Consider the following 24,328-nt stretch of genomic DNA (forward strand, 5'->3'; position numbering starts at 1 on the left):
TTAGGAGGCAGAAACGGTTAAAAGGTTCATTCTAAATTTGAGACCTAATGAAACTGTCGTTTTCTAGAATATCACCTCGATTCACCAAAGAGGATGGATACTTGAGGGCTTAAAAACTCGCCTCGCATTTATCCCTTACTTTCAGGCAATCCTGATCCAACGTTTACATCCCTAGTTCACTGCTACTCTGGCTTCCCTACCTCGGAGCGAGTCGCCTTCAATGTCTATATATTCATTTGTACGTGAGGTAGGTAGTCGATAGTTTCCGACATCTACCGACTTTACGTAGGTATGTATAACCTCCCTGGGCCATCCTCGACTAGCCAAATGACGAGAGTACAAATCTAGTAATGTAAAGTAGGTAGGTAGGTATCAGTTCAAGTTTCAAACCTATAGCTCCAGGTCAAGAGGCACCTCTTATAAATTTAATCGACGCCATGTTCAAATCGTGACATTCATTCACACATCAAGCTGTGACATAACACCTATCCAAGTCATAACATAACCATCACGTCCCTTCGTCCGTCAAGAGATCTTCTACCAGAGAATCAGCTTCGCTCCGAGCCACCGTACCAGATACGTCGGCCCCTTCTTCCGCATCGCCCTCTTCTTCTTCGTCTTCTTCCTTGATATCCGGCTCCCGTATAACGGTGACATCTTCCGCTGTACGCTTCTCGTCCGGCGGGAGAGACACGCTCCTACTGGCGCTTCTCCTCGACATTTTGTCTTGGTCGTTGAGTTGATTCACGATCTTGCCTAAGCTCACGTGGATCTTGTACAGGGCGTTCTTGCTCGTGGCATCTGATACGAGGTTTTCTTCCACTGCCGACGAAATATCTTCGTACAGGGAACGAATCTTATCCTCCGAAGAGGTCGGGGAGATGTACAGTTTCCCTAGCAAAGTTGCGATGACCTTTTTCTCTTCCTCTGCATTTATGATTAGCATCAATGTTGGCATCGAACTATGTGATAGGAACTTACTGCTCAGATTGCTATTCAACCTATCGAGAATATCCCTAGCCAAACCTAGATGGACGTCTCCGCTCACGTTCTTCTTATCTGCATCCATGGGAATACCGGGAGTGTAGCACTTTCGAGGATCCGTCCAATCAACTAGACAAGCACCGATGGTATTGAGGCTGGCCATATCATCGCCAACATCAATATCCTCGTGGTCTTCGAGGCCCTCTCTAACGTTATATAGAGCGTGAAGTGCGTCAAGCGCAACAGATCCCATGAGCTCCTGGTTCTCCGCTCTCGAATAGCAAAAGACAGGTAGGAAGTAATTAAGGGCTTGCCTAACGCTTTGGTTCTCCGCGGTTAAAGGATCAAAGTAGGCCACAATTAGCGTTTTGAGTAGCTCTGACGACACGTCGCGATCCGTGACTACGCGACCGAGTAATAATTTTGAAACTGCGAGCGTAGCTGTGCCTTGTATTTCTGGGTTCTTAGAACCGGATCGGAGGGCCCGAATGTAAACCTTCAATAATTCCGGGTTTGCCGTCAGAAGCTGCGCTCCGTGAACGTTCAAGATGTCGGTTAGAATTTGTAGCGCAGTAATTTGAAGTGCCAAGTGACCTTTGGTGTAGCAACGTATAAAGAGGGCAAGGTTGTCTTCGGCAAGTGCTCGATCGAGGAGCGCGCAGAGCCCCAAGCAGACCAATCCACGTTCTCGGACGGGAGCTTGGTTGCTGCGAACGGCGGGTATGACTAAATTGTTCAGCATCGACACGAGATGGTCATTCTCCTGGAACGTTCCTTCGACATTAGAGAGCATGTATTGAACGATATGCAGGCATTTCATGTTTATCATGATCTCCTTGATCTCCTTCGCCTCCTGTTCTTCTTCGCTAAGACCATTATCCGCGTTTTGTTTCCCTTTCTTCGTTGGGGTACTATCTCCGCTGACTTCGGACCTCGCCGAATGGAAACTCTCCTCGCCGTCTCCAACCACAGATTCGTCAACGATAGTATCGTGAACATCAGCAACAGCTTCGAGTACGACACTACAAAACTCTTTCTCACCAGCATTGTCCGGCGCGCATATGTCTCGGAGCACTTCGATGGTTAGCTTAGTGATCTCGTCTGGTAGTTCCGGTTTAGATAACATTTGCCGTAGTAGTGTAAACATATTGCGCCGACCAGTCTCGTCTGAGTAGTCGAGAGTAAGGATGATATGTAGCAATTGCTCTATAACGAACTTTTTCTCAACCATGTCTTTCTCCACTTCATCTTCTTCTTGAGCGTCTTCCTGGCTGTTGGCTCTCTCCATAGCTTCCATGAGCTCCTTCAAATGACTCTTGAGGATCTCGACAAGGTAGGAGATTACTGGCAGTTTCTCATCAAGTAAGAATTCATATTTTCCATTTCCTTCTGTTCGGCAAAAGTCGTTGAAGGTTCGTGCAACAAATATAGATTCGGGAGTGAGATTCTTCCAGAAAGCGTCGTCGAACTCGACGGCATCTCGATAATCCGGTCTTCCTTCCCAGAAACCTTTCATAGCATCCAATGCGACACCCTTTTCAACACCGGAATGGACGACATCTATACGCTCAAGCAATTCCAAAAGTGCATCCATGTTCGGAGGAGCTGCCGCGGCTGGTTGCTCGCCATCTTCAGGCTGATTGGTACCCACGCAATCCTCGATCCAACGTTCGCGGAACAATCTTGCGGCGGCCTTTCGAACATTCTCGTCTCTATCCCGCAGTCCCCAACGGAGTAGTTTCTCTCGCATCGAGAGAGAGAGATGGCGAAAGTCACCAAGGGTAGGTAGTAATTTAGAGTAGACCGCTCGACGAGTAGCAGGATCCTGATCTCTCGTCCTTTCTAGGAGATATGGGAGAGTGTTTGACATAATTGGTAGGTTGATGAGAAGCGAGCGCCTTACTTCGGCGCTGGGATCATTCTGCAAAACTTCGAGGAGCTTCTCAAGCAGACCAGTCTCGACGTTATCATTGCTATCATCCGAGTTGACCATGCCCTCGACCTCGTTTCCAGCCAACCTGCCTAGGCCAAGTACGGCTTGAGAGCGAACCATCGCCTCTTTATCACGTATCCTCTTGAGGAGACCGTAGCGCAGCTTCTGAAATAAATCATCATCGATGGCATCTAAGGAGTTGATAACGTAAGAGATCAGCTGGGTTGATCTGTATCTGACGAATTTGTCCTTGCAAGTGAGCAAAGGCAGAATAAGCTCCATCAGTTGAGTAGTAAGCCGAGTGCTTGGTGTCTCGGGCATAGTACTAGCATCGGCATCTTCTTCTCCCAGCAGCTCGTTGTCCTTGTCATTAGCGTGGCGCAGAAACAGACCGATAAAACGGATGATCTTCTCGCCAGCACTTTCGCTCTTCTTTACCGGCATAACCCTGAGAACGCATCGTGTAAACTCGTTATTGAAATCGGATTCGTCAAACTCAGTTGCGGAATTCTTATTGGGACCTATCGGCTCGTAACAGCAAGCCTCGTGTATCTTGCGAAGGTTGACAACCAATTTTCTATGAGTTGCGGTGGTCTTTTGCGCGTCACGGAATATCGCCGATATCTGGGTTCGTAACTGGCTATCGGGCGTCTCTTCGGGAATATCAATACTTGACGACGAAACCCGGGACGTCTTGGACCTCGCAGAGGCTCGAGCCGGCATGTTTATTGAGAGTGATAAAATTTGGTTATGTTAGGTACGAATTGAGTTGTATTTTGCCCCTCGAAATCTAATTATTGGTAATATGTGCATTTGAATGGAATGATAAATGTAAAAGTAGACGCGCAAGGGGTATCGCAAGGGGTATCGCGATAGTTGTGTCTCTTACTATGCGCTTTCTAGTTAGTGTGTGAAGAAGGTGTTGTGTTATTTTTATTTTTATTTTGTGTATGTCAGTAAATCAACAAACCCAAACGGCTGCTCGGACAACTGCCAAGTACATTGTGTATCCGTTTTCTACCTAGGTACCCCGCGCCGAAATATTACAGGTAGGTACCTACACGGGCCATTAGAAGGTACATAGGTACGTACCCAATCTGACGAATTCGTTTAGCGTTAGTTCAGGTACATAGAGGTATATGCTAACACTATCGTTATCGATAATTTTTACTTATCGAACTTTTTCCTCTTCCATTATAATTTTCAATCCCCCCTCAAAGCTACATCAATCTGCGCCATCGTTAATTCGTTATTTTATAACCATTAATTGTCTTGGGAAAGTTCGAAAATGAGTGGTAATAGTGATCTGAAAAGATCTAGAGCGTCAGGAGCAGACTCAAACTCGAACGCGCCTTCGAATGATGTCGAGCCACCTACTAAAAAAGCTCGAGTTGAAAAAAGCAGATCTCTCTTCGTGCGATCGCTTCCTCCAACAGCCACCGCCGAATCCTTGACCGAATTCTTCTCTCAGCATTATCCCGTAAAGCATGCCACGGTCATTCTTGATCCCCAGACAAAGGCTTCTCGCGGTTACGGATTCGTTACCTTTACCGACGCCGATGATGCTAAGGAAGCCAAAGAGAAGCTCGACAAACAAAAGCTAGATGGTCGCCCGCTAGTTTTGGAAATCGCAGAACCTCGGCATCGTCAATCGGGTGCCGACTCGACAGATGCCGCTGCGAAGAAGGCCGAAAGGCAAGCCACGTTGGCCGAGGCTCGCAAAGCACCCAAGTTGATCGTAAGAAACTTGCCTTGGAGTATCAAGAAGTCAGATCAACTCGCAGCTTTGTTCCAGGGATTTGGAAAGGTAAAATATGCCGACCTTCCAAACGACAAAGGGAAACTCTCGGGTTTTGGTTTTATTACCATGCGCGGTCGAAAGAATGCGGAAAAGGCTATGGAAGCCATTAACGGGAAGACCATCGACGGTAGAACTCTAGCTGTTGACTGGGCTGTTGACAAGCAGACTTGGGAACAGCAGAAGCAGCAAGATAAAATCGATAAGAAAAGTAAAAAGGCTAAGCGGGACGAGGCATCGGAAGAGGATGCCAAGTCGGACAAAGCAGAAGATGAGAAAGAAGACGAAAAAGAAGACGATGATGAAGACGATGAGGAGGATGAGGATATCAAAAATTTCATGAAGAACCATATGGAAAATCTAGAGGATGAAGACAGCGATGCCAACCAAGACGAAGACAAAGACGAAGACGAAGATGAGGAAGACGCCGAGGATGATGAAGGTGGCGCCGCATTAGGGAGCAAGTCTACTCCCAAGAAACCCCTCACGACAGACAATAGGTCAACTATCTTCATTCGTAATCTGCCCTTTACAGCTACGGACGCGGAGCTGAAAGCTCACTTTGAAAAGTTCGGGCGTGTCAGGTACGCTCGCATCGTAATGGATCGAGCTACCGATCGGCCGGCCGGTACAGGTTTCGTCTGTTTCGTCAGCGAAGCCGATTCAAAGGCATGTCTCAAGGGTGCACCCCGTATCCAGCAGCAGTCTGCGATACCGAATAAGAAGTCGATTCTACAGAACGAATTGGCGGATGAGGAGGGCAAGTACACGATGGATGGTCGCATTCTCCAATTGTCACAGGCCGTGAGCAAAGACGAAGCAAGCCAGCTCGCGGAGAAGGGTGCTGCGGTCCGGCTTGGCAAGGAAAAGGATAAGCGTCGGTTATACTTATTATCTGAAGGTGCCATCATGAAGGATTCGCCTCTCTATGCTATGCTCGCTCCTTCGGAGGTCAAGATCCGCGAAGAAAGTGCTGCGCAACGGAAGAAACTCATTCAAAATAACCCCAGTCTCCATCTGAGTCTCACTCGTTTAGCTATTCGTAATATCCCCCGCGACATAGATTCCAAGAAGCTCAAGGCTTTAGCTCGCGAGGCTGTTGTTGGTTTTGCTAAGGACGTCAAGGAAGGTCGAAGACAGCCACTGTCAAAGGAGGAGAATGCTCGGGGCGGAGAGGAAGACAAGGAAGCCGAGCGCCGCCGTAAAGAGAAGGGCAAGGGTATAGTCAAGCAGGCGAAGATAGTATTCGAAAACAAGGAGGGCTCAAAGGTTCCCGAAACCGATGGTGCTGGTAAGAGTCGAGGCTATGGTTTCATCGAATACTCCTCGCACCGATGGGCACTTATGGGCTTACGGTGGTTGAACGGGCACGCGCTAAAGAATCCGGCTGGGAAGACGCAACGGCTAATCGTCGAGTTTGCTATTGAGAACGCGCAGGTCGTAGCAAGAAGAAAGGACAACCAAGAGAGGCAACGAACATTTCGAAGCGGTCAAGATTCAAATACGAATGGGAAACCCTCACTAAAAGGCAAGGACTTTTCCGTCTCGAATGGAAAGTGGCGAAGGGAGAAAAGGGGTGAAGCAGCAGGTGAAGCAGCAGGTGATGACTCTGGAACTAAGGCAGGCGAAGAAGGGGTTTCGGCAAAGGAAGCTTTACAGCAAAAAATTATTGCGAGGAAACGGATGACGAGGAAGAAGAAGGCTCAGGCGCGGCGTTAATATTACTACAAGTAGTAGGAAGCATGACACGACGATGGCTCCTGATAATGACTCCTAGCAATTTTCCAATAGCAATTACATTATCTGTACCGAGTCGGAATTGTGCACAATAAGTCCATCATCGCAGTGTCAGAACGAGCAGTGTGTGTATGTATACGTGATAGCGCATGCTCCCCAATAAAAAGTGATAAAGCAATTAAAACTATTTCCAAAACCAGCTGCTGAACTTCTGATCCTTCCTGGTCGACCTCTCATCCTTCTCATCTGACCGTTCCCTAGCATCATCATCATCATCTGAATCCGAGTGATAGGACCACGACCAGTTATTCGTCCGACTTGTTGAGACCAGCTCTCCGGCAGAATTATATTGCTTTGTGACGGTTCCGACTCGGTTACCGAATTTTGAGCTGTGCTGTTGGATGGTCTTTACAATCTTACCGCCATCCGGTGTTTCGGTGACCTCGGTCACAGTTCCATCATCAGAAGTCTGGCGAGTGGTAACTTGGGTTGGTGTAGTGGTAGTAGTAGTAGCAGTAGTCTGACGGTCAAACCCTTGAGGAACAGGTACTTCTACCGACTCGTTATCTGCAGTAGCTTCGTACAAATCATATTCAGTGTCAGCTTCTTGGGGATACGTAGTTTCGGCTTCGCGCTCAGCTGCATTTCCTTCATATCGGACCGGATCTCTAAAAGCTGAAGACTGGCGATGCTCCCCGGGTGGAGAGATCATACTAGGCCATGTCGATACTGGCGATTGATGAAACGACAATTCTCTAATGTGCACGCCCCTCCAGGGTATGATACCGTTGGAAAGATCACGCCTAGCCGATTGGGAGAGGGGGAAGTAGGCGTTCCAAAGCCCGCGGAGCCCGACTCCGGCAACCCAGTCCTCAACGGACATGCCCCAGGGGAAGTATCGCGCATGTTCAAAGTTTTTGGTAAACGCAACCGCGCGCAGATCATGGAGAGGCTTCCCGGAGTTCACAGCTAACAGATCCTCGAATGCGTCGCGGAAGGTAAAACAGTCAGGACAATCCCGAGGTGCGTCGGCCGGACGGGGTTGTCGCAAGGTCTGAAGGTTCAGAGGGGAATAGGGAGATAAGATGGCCCATCGGTAAACATCTCTTACATCGGCCTCTCTCGTATCATCCGGGCTCGATACGTTCGAATCTGGTCCATGGTTCATAGACTTCCTCTGTTGGGAGATGACATGGTGGTCGTTGGTTGACCTGTTTTCTATTTCTTGTTCACGGTTTGCCATTTGTGCTGGCAATGCGAGTATGGTCTGAAACCCACGATGGATGTTGTTGTCGATGTGATTCTTGAAGCGAATAAAAAAGTTATCGAGGGGATCGTCAGCAGTCATTGTGTCACCTTTTCTCTTGAATGATTACAACAACTGGGTGGGCAAATTGAGGGCTTAGACAAATTGTTCAATATGACGATTATATTTAAGATGGTTTAAACTTGAACTTATTATTCAGGCTTTGCGGCAATGTTGAGTTAACTATTTGATTTCGAAAGCTCCAGAAGTGGGTCTCGATGCGCAAGCATCCGATCGGGATGTGGGGTGAGTGGATCCTAAGGTTAGGTCCCGTACAGCATGAGTTAGTGTACGTTACACTGGGAGGTACCTAGGCCAGGGAAGGTAGGTACATGACCAGATGACCTAACCTCTGCCAAACTGCCTAGGCCCTAGGGCTGCATGGCCTGCATGGCCTGCATGGTACTGGAGGTACTTAGGTAATTTAGAGTGTTGCTATTTCAGTAGTAGTCGTTTTCAACGCCGATTTCCTCACCGCCTGCCCAAAAGGGCTTGCTACTAAAGATTCCCCTACTTATCTTTTATTCATGTACACCACGTTATTCATGATATCATATTGAATCCAACAATCTACGATACGAGAATTATACCGTTAGTTTGACCTTGATTAGAGCTTTTTAACCATATAGGCCATAATTAGATGCATGTGGTATTTCAAAGGTTATTGCTAAGTAGTTTCGCAAAAAAAGGGCGTTACCACTACTTATACGAGGTACTTGAGCTACTTTCGCACTTTAGTAGTTTTTTAAATACCATACACATTAAATTGAAATTTATATTATTAGAAAGCTCTAATCAAAGTCAAGCTAACGGTATAATTCTTATATATTAGATCGTTAGATTCAATACGATATAATGGTCAATATGGTGGTATAATTAAATTAATTGAAAATAGGTGGGGGAATCTCTAGCCTTTCTGCCGGTTTTTTTAAAGGCGGTAAGAAAATCGGCGCTGAAAATGACTACTACTGAAACAACACTACTACTGAAATAGCAACACTCGTAATTTAATGGTAAAGCTGTCCCTTTGTGCAACGGTATGCAAGGCAAACCGTACAAGAGGTATGCAATGTGGATCAGCTCTGTTAATTTCACCTGGCATCTTTCAACATCGCGAACCCAAATTCCGCTCTAAACGAATTCGTTCAAACTTCCATGATAGACGATGGAGCATAGGTGAAAGTTGTTCTCCAGCTCGCCCTTTCATTAGTAAAGCTTTAATCGGCCGGAAAGAGTTGACCTACGCGCTACCATTGGATATGCACCGCCATAATGTCTCCAATGTCTCGACCTTATTTCTTGTCGCAGCCAACCTTCTAATACCAGTCGCAATCCTCCTCTTCGCCGTCGGTTTCTTTCCTTATAAGCCCTTCTTACCTGGTTTAGCCGAGTACCAATCCTTAGAATATGGCCCGCCGCCAGAAGCCCCGTTTGACCGTTTAATATTTATGGTTGTCGATGCTTTGCGCAGGTTCGTTTTACTCGGCGCAACCGTTGCCCATCACCGTGCGCTTGTCTAACTGACCAGCGCAGCGACTTCGTATATTCCAATGGCTCCGGCTTCGAGTTCACGCAAGGGTTAGTGATGAATTGAGGCGGGAATCTGAGGTGTTCAAGCCACTAACGCATGTATATATAGGCTTATTAAAGATGGCGTGGCTATCCCTTACACGGCTCATGCTACGTCGCCGACTATCACGATGCCTCGCATAAAAGCCATTACTACCGGTTCTACGCCCTCCTTCCTCGATGCCATCTTAAGTTTCGATGAAGCCGACACATCTTCGACACTAGCTGCACAGGACACATGGCTCGCTCAGATGAAGGCAAAGAAATCCGGCAAATTAGTCATGTATGGAGATGATACGTGGTTGAAATTGTTTCCCGGCGTGTTCGATCGAGCAGATGGTACTTCTAGCTTCTTCGTTTCCGACTTTACAGAAGTCGACAACAACGTAACTAGGCACATCCCCGACGAATTGCGCAATGATGATTGGAATACGATGGTTCTACATTATCTCGGCCTCGACCATATTGGCCACAAGACCGGTCCTCGGGGCCCCAATATGATTCCGAAACAGCAAGAGATGGATGGGATTGTTCGACTAATATACGAGGCGATGGAGACGCAGCCGCATCTCCGTTCGACTCTTCTTGTCTTCTGTGGTGATCACGGTATGAACGACGCTGGTAATCATGGAGCTTCTTCTCCCGGAGAAACCTCCCCTGCTCTCGTGTTTGTATCACCTAAGCTCAAGTCCATCTCAAAACCAGTCAAAGTGCCAGCAGACCCCGTCGAAGATTTCCAGTATTACAATGTCGTAGAGCAATCCGATCTTGCGCCTACTCTTGCCGCTCTGCTTGGCTTCCCGATACCTAAAAATAATCTAGGCTCGTTCATGGTAGACTTCCTACCTTTCTGGCCAGAGAGTGAGCCAGCCCTCTTCGTAATTGGTAGGCGACGTGCTAACTACGTAATTTTAAGAACGGGACAGGCTCCAGATTCTGGTGCGTAATGCGAGACAGATTCTCGATATTGTCACTGCAAGCTTCAGCAGCTCCTCGTCGGTTGGTAAAATGCCCAACCTTGATTGCATTCGACCTGGCTCGGGAGCCGAAGAATTAGCCTGCGAATGGCAACAGATCAGCCAAGAAACTGAAAAGGCTTTACGCGAAATAAATCCGGACGAGAACCAGATAACGAACGTGTCAAAGTGGTTATCGAGGGCACAGACTTTGATGAGCGGCATGGCGAGCAATTATGACATGTCGATGCTTATCTACGGCGAAGTGGTAGCTATGGTGGCTTCCGTTGCGGCGGTATACGCCTTGATGGCTTCATCTTCCGTGATGGTTTCTAAGTTGGCACCGCTTATGCTCATCACAGTGATGTACGGCATAATGATGTTTGCCAGCAGCTACGTTGAGGAAGAGCAACACTTTTGGTATTGGGCCACGTCGGCATGGTTATTCTATCTCGCGATCAGATCGTAAGTCTCGCTGATTCGCAATTCGCGATCCGTGATTCGCCATTCGGCATTTTCCCACTAACATAGGATTAGAACTCCAAAAATGACCTATAGGTCTTTTATTATGGGCTTAGCTGCGCTCGGTGCGATGAGATTTACCAGAGGATGGAATCAGACTGGGCAAAAGTTTGCCGGTGAGCCCGATATTGTGACCACTTTCGTGGTGCCGAATCCACAGTTACTTTGGTCTCTCGCTCTCGCAACATATGCGACGGTTTCTTTGGAATTATTCAAAGGGCTTCGGGGCATACCAATTGCCATCAGAGGATCTATAGTCGTGGGGCTAGCGATATCAGCAATGTCTTTCAAGCTCGCTTTTACTAATGAAGATGCCCCTGAGCTGATTGTCGGATTTGCGAAGACGCTTGTAGACTTATTCAAAGGGCCAAGCCTTGTAAACCGAGCTCGGGCAGTTTTCCTAGGTCTTGGGCTTACTTCAATACATCCCTTCTATGGCTTATTCCTGAAGGGTACTAAACAGTCTAAAGAGGATGGTGAGTTTCCCTTTATGCTAGATTTAATCGAGAGACGAAGCTAGCTAACTTCTTACACGTAGCAATGCGAGCGCTGCACCACTTATATACGCTCTTTGCGTTGACGCAGTCCCGAGTAACTAACGCGCCCCTCTTCTTATTATTCGAAGCCATTTACCTATATTTAATCAAGCTGCATCTAGGAGGCGTAGATATTACGATATCATTGCTGCTGCTTCAATTTTCTTCCTTCTTTGCGATGGGGGGATCCAATGCAATCTCCGGCGTGGACTTGTCAAACGCGTACAATGGCGTCAACGAGTTTAATATCTTTGCGGTGGGAGTCTTGACGTTTCTCAGCAATTGGGCGGCCCCAGTCTGGTGGACGTCAGCGTCAAACTTGCTACTCCTTCGGACTAAATATTCGGGGGTGAAGCCTGGCCACGATCGTACTTTTCAGCAACATGTCGCCATTTTGACAGTATTTACCACTATAGCTCTTGGGTTTGTAATGGTAGCTTGTGCAACTTTGCGGACGCATTTGTTCATATGGACGGTGTTTTCACCAAAGTATCTGTACAGCATGGCGTGGGGGTTGGGACAGCATCTTGCTATTAATGTGACATTTGGCGGACTTTTATACTGGCTCGGTTGCGCATGACCACGACTGGAACATTTAGAAACGGGAGGTACATATACTGATACCTCACGATCATCAATACTATACCTACCTAGACCTAGGTAGTAATGCATAATGCATTATTCTTTGGTTAAATTACCTAGATATATTATTTGCCTTTTGGGTATGTATTCTGCTTGGCTTCTCGGGCAGGGATGGTAAAAGTACAAAGTACCAATAAATTAACCCCGGTTGGCCCAGTTAATAGTCTTTAAGCTTTTACGGTTCCTTCTTTCGCAATCGATCCATGCACGCCATTCTAGACTATTTCCATATGGGACAGGCCTAGCTGTAAACGGTAAGAAATGGGATGCATCGCCAGGCATCGGTACTTATCACCACTTATCACCGCGTATCAGAGTTGACGATGGAACGAGGATGCATGCAGATTTCCTAAAATGACCCAAAATACCGGGAAATAATACTTATGTACTATGTACCTAACATGTCAGCCCCGGGGGCTATGTAACCAATGTCTGCATGCGATGCTGTGATCTTATTTCGTGACCCGTGTCATTTTACCTTCCCATCCTTACTACCTACATGTCACTATCACTATATCCAGAGCTTTGTAATTTATTGTTGCCATATTCGGTCTTTGCCTTAATTTTCTTCCCCTCTCTTTGGAATATAAGTGGTTTTTTTCTTCTTTCTATTGATAATAAGCGGATAAATTTAGCTCACACTCCTTTCACCTTTTAAGACAATAGGCATTGTCTTGTTGTCCTACATAATACCTCAATCTACTCCCTGTCGCGATGTCAAATCCCGGGCGAAGCTAGAATTCATAAGAAAAAAAAGAAGAAAAAGCTGCGATAACGCAAACGCGCGACTGCCACAGCGACTGCGACAACGACAACGATTGTATATATGACGGGTTGGTGCGACGCGACTGCTACTACAAAATTGTAAACGATTACGATTTATTTATCTCCCGCTCGCGCTATTACATCCTCCATAGCATCGTAGATGCGCGCCGTCGGGGTAGAATCATGTGGAGGCGTGCCTATTTGTTTCTGGTTCTTGTCCGACTATGGTTCGCGCTCAAGCCAAGCTATTTACATCCAGACGAAAATTTCCAAGGTCCCGAAGTCATAGCAGGTAAGCTTTAAAGAGTTATATGTACCCCGCCTGATCTTGGAATTTCATACTGTTCCGTTCTGCTTGCAACCGTAGACTAATAGATGGTGTGCGATATAGGTCAGATCTTTAGCTACCCCGTCCGACTTACCTGGGAATTTACGAGCGACCACCCAATACGTAGCGTCTTTCCGCTATGGCCGGTCTACGGACTACCCATGCTTCTACTAAAGTGGCTGTGGGCCGGTTACGGGGAGGATGGCGAGATACCACCGATCGCGGTATTCTGGACGTTGCGGGTAGTCATGTTTATCATTAGCTTTGTGATGGAGGACGGGGCTATTTATGAGCTGGCCCAGTCTGCGCAACATCGCAAAACCGCCCTGCTGCTCGTGGCGTCTTCCTACGTGACCTGGGCATTTCAAACCCATACTTTCTCTAACTCGATCGAGACTCTTGTCGTTCTGTGGTGCCTCGTGCTCGTTGAACGTATTCTCGAGGCTTCGGTAAGTTGTTCTCACTCTAGCCTTCTTTTCGTGTATAGGTATCTAATGTGAGCTGACTTCCAAAGCGCGCTCAAAGATCCGCCCTGGTGGCGTCCACCGTACTTGGAATTCTAGCCGTCTTTGGCGTTTTTAATAGAATTACTTTTCCCGCATTTTTGCTTATTCCTGGACTTCGATTGATACCCCATTTCATACATAGGTAGGTCGCTTTCCCTTCTCCCTTATGCGTTCTGCGCGTTCAAACTACAAGTTGGTGCTGGTTGCTAACTTTTCAAGACCTCTTTCCCTCGTCGTTATGGCAGCGTCAGGGCTCTTTACAGTTTTAATTGCCATTTCTCTCGATACGGCTTTCTATACTCCTCACGCGATTTCCTGGTCGGATCTCTATCGTAATCCTGTAATTACGCCGTTGAACAACCTACAATACAATCTTTCGCCCTCGAATTTAGCGCAGCACGGATTACATCCTTGGTACCAGCATCTTTTGCTCAATCTTCCGTTGCTTATTGGGCCTGCGGTGGCTCTCTTGTTCACGAAGCCACAGTTATCACTTAGGCTGGCCTCGGCGATATCAGGGGTGTTTGTTTTATCCATATTTCAACACCAGGAAGCTCGATTTTTGCTACCAGCGGTACCCCTTTTGCTCTCGTCTATACAGCTCCCGCCGAAGAAGTCCGAGTATCGGAAGATCTGGCTTTCTGCCTGGATTTGCTTCAACGTGGCCCTTGGCCTTCTAATGGGAGTATACCATCAAGCCGGTATCGTGCCAGCTCAAGAATTCCTGAGCAAACAGCCCGATGCGACGCAGGCCATATGGTGGAAGACTTATATGCCCCCAATATGGCTTCTAAACGGCAAGAACGAGGTATTAAAAACCAGGGACGTGGCGGGGATGCCGGGCGAACTATTATTTGAGGAGCTGACGCAGATAGCGACCTGCGACACACCAGCCGATCGGAGGAATCACGAATATCTCAAGGAACCGAACGGTACCTACCTGATCGCGCCGCTCTCTGCGGCATGGCTCGATCCATACCTAGACAACAAGGGTTTAGACGGGTTACGGTTTCGGGAGGTTTGGCGGAATAGCAGGCATTTAAACCTGGACGACTTGGATTGGGCGGAAGACGGGTTCTGGCCTACTCTGGAAAGGGTAGTTGGTAGACGAGGACTGGCAGCTTGGAGGGTTACCAAGAGCTGCGGCCGACCTCAGCGGTAATGAGAAAATTTAAAATAAAAATCAAATATACCTATTCCATCATGACGTCTATTTCGAATGTGCTTTGGAATGCGTGTAAGTGGCTAGCTAACCTTAGGTACAGTTGAAGTTGACTGGGAACACGTAGACTCGAGCTCGACGGCTTGGCCCTTATTTCTGCTACCCTCTATTTGTTAGCCCAGCTTACTTGAATAACATAATACTCCAACCTGCTAGCTTCGAGTGATAGATGTTCCATAACATATGACCCAGGTTGACTGCATGCAGCAAAAGGGAAAAATGGATATCCCGATGGAGCTAATGCCCCCAGATCCATTTCAAAATTCAAAACCAATCAGAACCGACGGCGCTCTTAGCTGCTATCGAATTTCGAAAACGTTAATTGGAAGCTTTCTTTGGTTGCGACACCAGATAATAACTGATAGTACTAGACAATACAAGACATACCTTCTCCACTACACTACATGCGATTTTATATTAAAACAACAACATTATTGACAAGCGTTTAAAATCGCCTCAATTTTATTCAAGGTACCCTACCTTCTACGCATCCCACAATGGGCGGTTTAAATCTCGAAGTTTTCAAGGTGAGCTAGCTACCTACCCCTCCTCATCTCATCTCGTCATGTCGCGCGCGCAATTGGCTCACACTTACCCAACCAACCGATATAAAAGTTCGGCATGTACGTCATGTTCCCGATCGGCATCATGTACTACTTCGGCACGAACCTCGACGAGCGCTTCGCCGTGCCCGACTTCTGGCCCAAACCCGAGCAGGCGAACAAGGTGCCCATGGACAGGGACGAGATCCACGCCGAGCTGCAGCGGTTGCGAGCGCGCCGGCTGTATATTAGGGACAAGAGGCTCGAGAACGAGGCGCGACAGGCGCAGCAGCCTTCGGGCGAGGATCAGGAGTAGTAGGCGAGGGGCCTCAGTACGGGCAACATAAGAGGTACCTAACCTTAGGTAGATACATGGCATTGGCTTTGACGGCGTTTCGAGGGAAGGACGGAATAAAACAGGCATTAGAACATAATCATGATCGCGCAGCTATTGAATGTTTTGAACTTTTCGACTTAGCTCTCGAACACTGAACGACATCTCCGCTCTCTGAAAAAATGAAGGAAATCGAATGGAGACAAGTTCCATATTACATACATACCTTAGACCTAAGGTACCTTACCTACGTATCTACCTAGGCACATATTGTACACATATTGTACACATATTGTACAAATATATTACAGATTACCTACGTATCGAGATTGTCTTCTATGGTGTCCCAAACCCCATTGCTTATCGTTCCTTTTTCGGCGTTGGCACTGTAGATTTCGTGGGTTAACATCAGCTATTTCCTCCATGGAGGTTTCGATAGCTAGGTTAGGTAGGTCAGGTAGACTTACTAGACACCTTGTACGTCTGGATATTCCTGTAGCGCCGTCAAGAACGCTGCTATGTTCTGCGCGGCCTCCTCGTCGTCCAGCTTGGCTTTGTCCCCCGATGGCGACCGTACAATTTCGCAGCTTAGGATCTCGGTATCCAGCACCCGGCTTAGGTCTTGCGCTGTCTGATGCGTGACGTGCGGCTGCGTCCATACGACCACGTTGCCGTCCTTGTCCGTCTCGACGTCCTCGGCGCCGGCTTCCACCGCGACCATCAACACGTCGTCAAACGCATCTTCGTGGGCATTGGGGTTGCCTTTCAGAACGGAGCGGCCGAGCCTATCGAACAGGAACGCGGTGGGCGTTACGGTGCCCTTGTGCTTTTTCACCAGGAGCCTGAGGTCCTGCAGTACGCGCTGCTTGTTATCCGTCTCGATCTCGATGACCATGGCTACGGCTGGCGGTATCATGACTTCGAGCGTCATGGTCTCGAGTCCAACGCCCGTCGACGATTTACCCTGGCCTCGTGCGATAGCTATTTCTATGTTGGCTTTCGGCATGCCGGCTACGCCGCGACCCTCGTTAGAACACGTTCTTTTGCGTTTTACACATTATTATTATAATCTTTTTCTTTTTTTTTAGATCCGTCTCTTGCCAAAGTTAGATACCTTTTTTTGCGGCCGTGATCACGGTGGCTAACCGCGAATTGAGACTCGGATCAGGCCCGTATACTAATCCCACATTCCATCATTAGCCTTTTGAATCTCGGGGAACCAGCAGGTGGTTGGTGGTCCATGTAAGAAGATGTAGGAAAGATACGAACATCTCGAAAAGAGGGTTAAATTCTTGGCGAAACCGCTTCGTTGGGTATTCTTCTTCGCATCGGCAGCGCCCTTCTCGTGCCTGATCTTAGACCAACGGTTGTGGCCGCTGTTGAGCACCGCGCTCGAGGCGAAAGATCGACAGCATTGAGCGCATATGGAGGAGGCAGTCGACCTCGGCGCAAAACTTCGACTCGGGAACACGAATACGCGGGTAGACATTTCGACTGATTCCGTAGTCGCACGGGGGGGGGATGGGGGGTTTATTCGATCAATAAAAGGTTTATGTACGGTTAGTACCTAGTAGAATACAATGGTCATTTTAAAAGAAAGCACAGTAAATAAAAGTAAAAGTAAGCGTTAAGTAAACATCATATATGTATGGGTAATTATTCGAGGTTGTATCACTTAAGCAATTGAAGCTACAATAAATACTATATAATACCTATGTAGCAGCGCAAAAAAACAATCCCACTAACGTTTTGCCGCATCCTCTGTTGATTGGTTGATGGTTTACGTCATTTGATTGGCTACCTGGTAGATACCGCAGGTACTCGTTACAGCTTACCTACATGTAGGTACCTAGGTCAGGAACGCTCAAAAGAGGTACAGTGGCAGTCCCGTCTTAGGTACAGACAGGGCCAGGTACTTCGTACATTACATACCTAAATGTAGACATGCTGGTACCTAAACCTTCCACGTGCCTTGAGATACCTATCCTGAATCATTCACCTTCACATTTAATAACCTACCTACCTAACCTACATAAGGTACCTGTTTACTTTATTCATCACAATTCAAAAAGCCATCATCCTTCCGCGCCTCAACCCAAATTCCATGATTTCCCATGTCAGCGCCAAGTTCCCCTCCTCGAGAGTCTAACGGCGCCTCTCAAGCCGCTGCTGCGCCTGCGCGAGCTTCCTTGACCACCACCTCCAATCCGGAACTCGACCTTCAGAAGCTTCAATCGCTTCCCGCCGAGCAGCAGGACCTATTCCTCCTCAACTTCGTATCTTCCTTGAGCAGACATGTTCACAGCTTGACGAACGATGACTGCACCGCCCAGCAGTTCTACCTCAAGAAGGAGGTCTTCCAGATAATCAACCTGTCCGCGCCCTCCCCTAGTCGAGCAATACGAGTAAATCTTGGCAAGATACTTGCCTACTTCCTCGGAAATGGAGATAGGAAGCTGCTCTTCGACACTATAAACGAGCTGGTCTCTATAATATCATCTGGAAAATCCAAGACCGAAAGCGAGATTCGAACGAGGCATGCCGCTATTAGTTGCTTAGGCGACGTATACGCTTCTGCCGGTGACAGCGCTATCGGCTTGCACCCGCTAGCATGCGGCGCCCTCGTCAAGCTGCTCAAGTCATCGCAGGGTCACGCTGGGTTGCGCGCCGCCGTGCTTATATCTTTGACCAAGATTGTAGGCATGGTGCGATCGAGCTTGGACGAGAGCATAGCTAGGGATATTTGGAAGCAGGCACGGAATGCCGCCTCCGGCGATAAAGGTTCCCTAACCGTCGTGTTCGCCTGCCGTTGTCTTAAGTCGTTGGCTAAATATACTTCGTATTTCGACAATTCGGGTGATTTCGAGAACCTCAAGTCCACTCTCTTTAAAACCATCGACTCTGGTTCCTCGCATGTAAGACACGCCGCTGCCGACTGTTTAGCTGAGGCCATGGTGAAGAATCATTCCGAATCTGCGCTGGCGGGGATACCCAAAAGCAAAAAGTCCAAGTCCAAAGCTAATAAGAGGTCTTCTGTTCAACCGGGCATGGGGCTGGAAGAAGACGAAGATATTCCGTCGCGGCCAGGTAGCCCGGCGCCCGGAAAGAAAAGCCAGGACCTTGTTCTGTCGTTAAGTGACATCTTTAAAACCCTCACGACTCACTACGTTCGTCTGTCTACCACCAACAGGGCTAGGGCGGCGATTGGTGTCTGTTACGGTAGGGTTTTGAAGCGGTTAGGGGAGAATTTCGTCGAAAAGAACTATTTAAGAATCTTGGAGAGTTTAACCATCGACTTGTTAGGCCATCAGAACATAGCCAACAACAGGTATAGGCTTCTCATTTCGCGTCGGATTGTCGATACAGTTCTCCAAGTCGTTATAGGTCGCAAGATACTTGGGGAATCGGGCCAGACGACCGTGGCCAGAGCGCTCGTTAACGATGTCCTTAAGAACTATCCCCAGACGCTTAAAGAACGACCTGAGCCGACGAAGCATACACTAATTGCGGCTCTCGGCGCGGTGGCGTCTCTTATCAAATCTCTCGGGTCCGCCGCGAACAATTTCGCAGAACCTTGCCGAGATGGGCTATTGCAAGTACTACAGCATCCTAGTTATAGCGTTCAGGTGTCCGCTTCGTTCTGCATGAAAACCTTCGTTCACGCCTGTCCGCAGCAGCTCCTACCGTGCTTGTCTGTTTGTATGAATAGTCTTAGCAGGGAGCTATCTCTACTAGGAGGGGCGAAAAACTCTCCGAGGAGGTGTGTTGGATTTGCTCACGGATTGGCTGCAACCCTGAGCGCTAGTCCTTCTCGCCCGCTGCATGGTTCTCTTGATATCAACAATCGAGTCTATTCCATGGCTACCAACCTGCTCAAGTCCAGCGGCCAGTCCGAGCTTCGTGTTTCGAGTACGCAGGTCCAGGTTGCGTGGATCCTCCTCGGGGGACTCATGTCGTTAGGTCCCAACTTCGTCAAGATTCACCTCTCCCAGCTACTTGTTCTCTGGAAGAATGCCCTACCGAAGCCGTTGGCCAAGGATAATTTTGCTCATCGCAACATCCTAGAAGTTTCCTACCTCACTCACGTCAAAGAATGCGCGTTGGGTTCTATTCTCGCGTTCCTCCAGTTTAACAGCCGCTTGTTAACCGTAGACGTATCGAAGCGTATCGCCACGATGCTTCAAAATACGAGCGTATTCCTTAGGATGCTACCTTCCAAGAAAACCACGGATGATATTTCTCAAAGGCTAACTCCTGCTTTACAACTGCATGACCTCGACATGATGGTCCAGCGGCGGGTTTTACAGTGCTACATTACGCTAGTAAACCAGAGCCCAGCCGGAGGCAGCGAGGCGCTTATACAAACCAACCTCCTTACCTTGGCAATATCGCTGTTTGCCGATCCTGAGAACTACGCAGCCAATACGTTAAGTGCGTCCATCGCTAACGCCGCAGGAACTTTCGAAACTGTCTGGGATGTTGGCGATAATTCCGGCTACGGCGTCAATGACCTAGTTCGCGGTTTCAAAATTAAAAAACTCCCTGGAGAGAAGGATGATGCAGCTGATAAGCCAGAGACGGATGAGCCCGATCCGGATGGAATCATTGACGAAATTCTCCTCTCGCCGATCTGCTCGTCGCTAGAACACGATGCTGCCGCGCTCTACGTGGGTGAGTTAAACTCGTCCGCGGATCTCCCAGCACCCCCGGCCACCGAGGTGGTGAACATGGCGATCCAGCTATTCGCCTTCGTCTTCCCCTTGACACCAGCCAAAGTACAGGAGAGCGTCCTCGAGCAGATTGCTACGTTTACTTCAGCCGGGTCTTTACAGCGCGATCTCGGCCGTAAAGCAGCTATTGATGTCAACATTGCTACCGCTCTGTTCCTGACTTTGAAAGTTGCCGTCAAGGAGACTCAGTCGCCGCCCGGAAATATTACCAACATCGCTGTGGAAAAGCTCGTACAAGAAATGACTAGAGGCTTCGTAGTTGATCCGGACCAGTACGTACGAAGCCTGGGCTACGGTGCTATTTCCCGCCTTTGTAATGCGTGCGGCAACGCGTTCACGAACCACGAGATCAAGTATTTAGTCGACACCATCGTGAGCAACCGCGAACCTAGTGCCCGAGCTGGATGTGCCATGGCTCTGGGTTCTATCCAGTCAAAGGTGGGAGGCATGGGTGCGGGTTACCATCTCAAGACGATCACTGGTATTCTAATGTCGCTATGCAATGACCCGCATCCGACTGTGCATTACTGGGCTCTTGAGGCTCTAGCTGATGCCGCCGATGCGACGGGGTTGGGGTTTTCGCCTTATATCTCCGGATCCCTCGGAATGGTTTCCCAGCTATATCTCTCCGAAACTCATCATTCCGAAGTGTCTTCTCCTATTTCTATGAGTTTGGAAATGGAGCTATCGACTACGGCAGCCATTACGCGTTGCGTCGACTCTCTGATTAACGTGGTTGGACCCGACTTGCAAGATTCGACTAAATCGCGCGAATTGATTCTCACGCTCGTCGATCAGCTACAAAACGAAGATGATATTCTTGTACAGCGCGAGAGCTTAGCATGTCTGGAGCATCTTTCCTTATATGCCCCTGGACATATGGTATTTAGCGACTACGTCAAGACCTTGCAAAAGTACCTCAACTCCGAATGTCCCACCCTTCGCGACGTCGCGGTAGACGGTCTCTACAACTTGATGAAGAGGAATTCCCTCGACGTGATAGAGGCCGCCAACCCTGGTTTTGAGGATCAACTGTGGCTTGTGCTGGATGTGTCGCCCGACCACGACGGAATCCGCAACCTCATCCGAAACTGGCTGCGTCAGACATCGTTGACAGAAACCGCCGCTTGGCTCGTCCGTTTCCAGAACGTCCTCAAGATGACCCGACCCAAAGCTGCCGAGGAGACGCGCGACGGCGGCCAGAGACCGACGACGACTATCGATCTACAGGATGAAGAAGTTGCCGGCTTTGCCGCAGCCGCAGGCGCTGCTAAGGATGAGAAAGATGCGCCTTCAAATTCCGAGATGGAGCCTCTGCGCTGGCAGGTCAGGACGTTCGCAATAAGTTGTCTCAACGATATTTTCGTAATGATTGGGAAAGACGTTGCTACCAACGGTGAATCACCCGCGCAGTCTGCCCTTCAGGCCAGAATTGCCGACGTCATCCGCATGGCTTTCTCGGCTTCGACGTCTAGCGTATTGGAGCTAAGGATATGGGGATTGAAGATAATCGGTGCTGTCTTAAGAATGTTTGGCAAGACGCCAGACCCTGATTTCGAGGAGGCGATGCTTCTCGAGCAATATCAGGCGCAAATCGGTTCGGCATTGACACCTGCTTTTGCGGCGGATTCGTCCCCGGAATTGGCCGCGGAGGCTGTCAACGTCTGCGCCGCCTTCATTTCTACGGGTATCGTCACAGACGTCGACCGTATGGGCCGTATATTGAAGACACTTGTTACCGCACTTGAGAATTTCTCGACGGAGACGGAAAATGCCGGGATTGGTGATCTCAAGGGTCTCAGCTCTAATGCGCAGGTAATGGTTAAGATGGCGGTCTACTCGGCGTGGGCAGAGCTTCAAGTGGCCAGCTCGGAACAAAAGTATCTACTCGACGTGTTGAAACCTCATATCGGCACGCTGACACCGCTATGGTTGGCCTCGCTGCGGGAGTTCGCCCGGCTGAGGTTCGAACCAGATATCTCAATGACGCTAGGCCCGCCGTCTATGTCAGGTAGCCTCGATACCATCTACGCCGCCCTGAACCGCGAGACCCTTCTCAAATTCTACCAGGATTCCTGGCTAAAGCTTGTCGACGCTATCGCAAGTCTCATCGAGCAAGATAGCGAATTCGTCTTCGATGCTTTAGACGGGAAAGAGGCTGATGCGTCGGGTACTAATGGGCAATCAAAGAGTGCCGATATCAATTACCGCGACGAACCTGTCGCCTTCTTCTTCGTCCTATTCGGCATCGCATTCGAGGCGCTTGCGACTAAATCGAACCAAGTCGATTCCTTGGCCACCCAGGAACAAACTCTGGAGATACTGCAAGCTCTTAAGAAGATCTTGCATCCGAGCGTTTCGGGACACGCCATCTACCGGGAGGCGATATTTTCCGAAACGATGGACTTGTTGGATCGCCTGGTGCTGACGGAGGGCCTCGACGTTCAGGGGGTAATAGTCGAGATCGCGCGTGCACTTTGCGTTGCTCACCCTTCGGCCAGGAAACAGGAGCAGCAAGACGACGGGGATTTGAGCGAAGACATCGAGCAGTTATTCGAGCTCACTAGGATCATCGTTCTAGTGCTATCCGGCATGTTGCCCAACTTGACCGAGACGAACCAGCCGGTGCGCCATCATCTAACGGAGGAGGCTGTCCTTCTTGTACGGACCGGGCTAAACGCCATAGTGGATGCGGCCGAAGTGTTCCCAGCCATTATCAAGACGGACCTGCATGCTTGTATAATCCATATCTTCGCCACGATATTAGCGACACCTTCCTGCCAGGAGATCGTGGTCCCGCAAGCTCTGCCCATATTCAAAAGGTTCATGGCGACCATGTCTAATTCCCGCGCCTCTGGGGAGGCTAGGTCTGCCACCGATATGCAGGTCGAAGGCTGTCTGCGCCGGTACCTGTCTATCTACTTGAACGCCCAGAAACGCGAGACGCCTACTTCTCTGCAATGCGTCAAGAACTGTCTACTAGCGATTACGATCCTCTTCACCGGGGGGAGTAATCGACTTGCTGCTAACGACCGGCTCGTGGCAAAGTTCCTCGACGAAGTGGTGGATTGTTTAACAGACCGCATGGTGAGTATATATCATTCTATATAGTATTCTTTATCATCGCCTCATGATCATTGCTGACTGACCATCTTGTAGACGGCTAAGATTGCGGCCAATTGCATCCGGTCCCTCTTGCTGCAACCGTCCCCTTCGCCTGCCGATCAGTCCATCGCCCGGTATCTTCTCCCCCGACTGGTTGCTTTTGTAGTCGACACGGAGCCGGAGGACCCGGAGGATTCGCGTAAGCTCGTGGCGCAATCTCTGACGCAGTACGTCGTGACGCTCGGTAGCGGACACGCGCAGATCGCCATGTCCATCGTGGTGCCCACCTTGCTCTCCCGCGCGGCTAGCGAGGGCGCGGAAGTGTACCACGAGACGAGTACGAGGTTGTTGGAGCTGGCGTCGGCGGATCAGGCTGGATTCAGGGGCGTGGTGGCGGCGATGAACGAAGGGCAAAAGGCCTTTATGGAAGAGGTTATTCGGTCGGGTCGGCAGAGCGGCGGTCCGGCGAAGGGATCGAATACCCAAGGCCAGCCGAGTATAGCGTTGAAGATGGATTTTGGAGGTTAAAAGTCACACAGCTGAGTTTCACGTTTAGACGGGGAGGGGGGAAAAAAAGTCACATCTGGCTGGTGTGATGTCTAGGTGGGCTTGTTTGTAACAGGTTTGGGTGCCATATAGCTAACTGCATGTGTTGCATAGAAGGTCATGGTGAAATATTATTCCCCCCTTTATAGCAAGCGAAGGGAGCTAGTCGAATCGAGAAAAAATAGTAATACAGTATCATGATCTCATTACAGATATGGCCGGTACCTGGCTGATTCGAGGATATAATAAAAATAAATAAGCCTTGCT

General features: G+C 48.9%; 8 protein-coding genes across 8 annotated transcripts; 5 read left to right on the forward strand and 3 right to left on the reverse strand.

The window, feature by feature from the left end:
- Positions 1-121: 121 nt before the first annotated feature.
- F4812DRAFT_439342 (ARM repeat-containing protein) lies at positions 122-3,860 on the reverse strand. The gene is made up of 2 exons (XM_047935060.1): positions 982-3,860; positions 122-927 (listed from the first exon to the last, which is right to left on the reverse strand). Exons 1-2 carry the CDS (start codon positions 3,638-3,640, stop codon positions 509-511), a joined length of 3,078 nt encoding a protein of 1,025 aa, XP_047787358.1. The 5' UTR covers positions 3,641-3,860; the 3' UTR covers positions 122-508.
- A 345-nt stretch (positions 3,861-4,205) lies between these two features.
- On the forward strand, positions 4,206-6,434 carry F4812DRAFT_452484 (RNA-binding domain-containing protein; the record flags this gene model as incomplete). The annotated part of the gene is made up of 1 exon (XM_047936353.1): positions 4,206-6,434. The coding sequence occupies one exon, from the start codon at positions 4,206-4,208 to the stop codon at positions 6,432-6,434; it is 2,229 nt and encodes a 742-aa protein (XP_047787359.1).
- A 101-nt stretch (positions 6,435-6,535) lies between these two features.
- Positions 6,536-7,937, reverse strand: F4812DRAFT_129285 (uncharacterized protein). Its single transcript, XM_047929527.1, has one exon. It carries the CDS (start codon positions 7,798-7,800, stop codon positions 6,637-6,639), a length of 1,164 nt encoding a protein of 387 aa, XP_047787360.1. The 5' UTR covers positions 7,801-7,937; the 3' UTR covers positions 6,536-6,636.
- An 806-nt stretch (positions 7,938-8,743) lies between these two features.
- F4812DRAFT_439347 (alkaline phosphatase-like protein) lies at positions 8,744-12,167 on the forward strand. The gene is made up of 6 exons (XM_047935061.1): positions 8,744-9,229; positions 9,292-9,336; positions 9,398-10,188; positions 10,244-10,748; positions 10,821-11,281; positions 11,344-12,167. The coding sequence occupies exons 1-6, from the start codon at positions 8,769-8,771 to the stop codon at positions 11,919-11,921; spliced, it is 2,841 nt and encodes a 946-aa protein (XP_047787361.1). The 5' UTR covers positions 8,744-8,768; the 3' UTR covers positions 11,922-12,167.
- A 241-nt stretch (positions 12,168-12,408) lies between these two features.
- F4812DRAFT_439348 (glycosyltransferase family 22 protein) lies at positions 12,409-14,786 on the forward strand. Its single transcript, XM_047935062.1, has 4 exons — positions 12,409-13,040; positions 13,140-13,525; positions 13,591-13,724; positions 13,802-14,786. The coding sequence occupies exons 1-4, from the start codon at positions 12,932-12,934 to the stop codon at positions 14,742-14,744; spliced, it is 1,572 nt and encodes a 523-aa protein (XP_047787362.1). The 5' UTR covers positions 12,409-12,931; the 3' UTR covers positions 14,745-14,786.
- Positions 14,787-15,276: 490 nt separating this feature from the next.
- F4812DRAFT_129333 (uncharacterized protein) lies at positions 15,277-16,042 on the forward strand. Its single transcript, XM_047929528.1, has 2 exons — positions 15,277-15,331; positions 15,420-16,042. Exons 1-2 carry the CDS (start codon positions 15,302-15,304, stop codon positions 15,660-15,662), a joined length of 273 nt encoding a protein of 90 aa, XP_047787363.1. The 5' UTR covers positions 15,277-15,301; the 3' UTR covers positions 15,663-16,042.
- Positions 15,309-17,369, reverse strand: F4812DRAFT_439354 (YebC-like protein). The gene is made up of 5 exons (XM_047935063.1): positions 16,950-17,369; positions 16,795-16,857; positions 16,148-16,691; positions 15,411-16,066; positions 15,309-15,331 (listed from the first exon to the last, which is right to left on the reverse strand). Exons 1-4 carry the CDS (start codon positions 17,167-17,169, stop codon positions 15,997-15,999), a joined length of 897 nt encoding a protein of 298 aa, XP_047787364.1. The 5' UTR covers positions 17,170-17,369; the 3' UTR covers positions 15,309-15,331; positions 15,411-15,996.
- A 252-nt stretch (positions 17,370-17,621) lies between these two features.
- On the forward strand, positions 17,622-24,278 carry F4812DRAFT_129386 (ARM repeat-containing protein). Its single transcript, XM_047929529.1, has 2 exons — positions 17,622-23,497; positions 23,570-24,278. Exons 1-2 carry the CDS (start codon positions 17,795-17,797, stop codon positions 24,041-24,043), a joined length of 6,177 nt encoding a protein of 2,058 aa, XP_047787365.1. The 5' UTR covers positions 17,622-17,794; the 3' UTR covers positions 24,044-24,278.
- The last annotated feature ends 50 nt before the right edge of the window (positions 24,279-24,328 follow it).

Source organism: Daldinia caldariorum, assembly GCF_022478825.1.
Source record: "Daldinia caldariorum strain CBS 122874 unplaced genomic scaffold F4812scaffold_16, whole genome shotgun sequence".
Lineage (NCBI taxonomy): Eukaryota > Fungi > Ascomycota > Sordariomycetes > Xylariales > Hypoxylaceae > Daldinia > Daldinia caldariorum.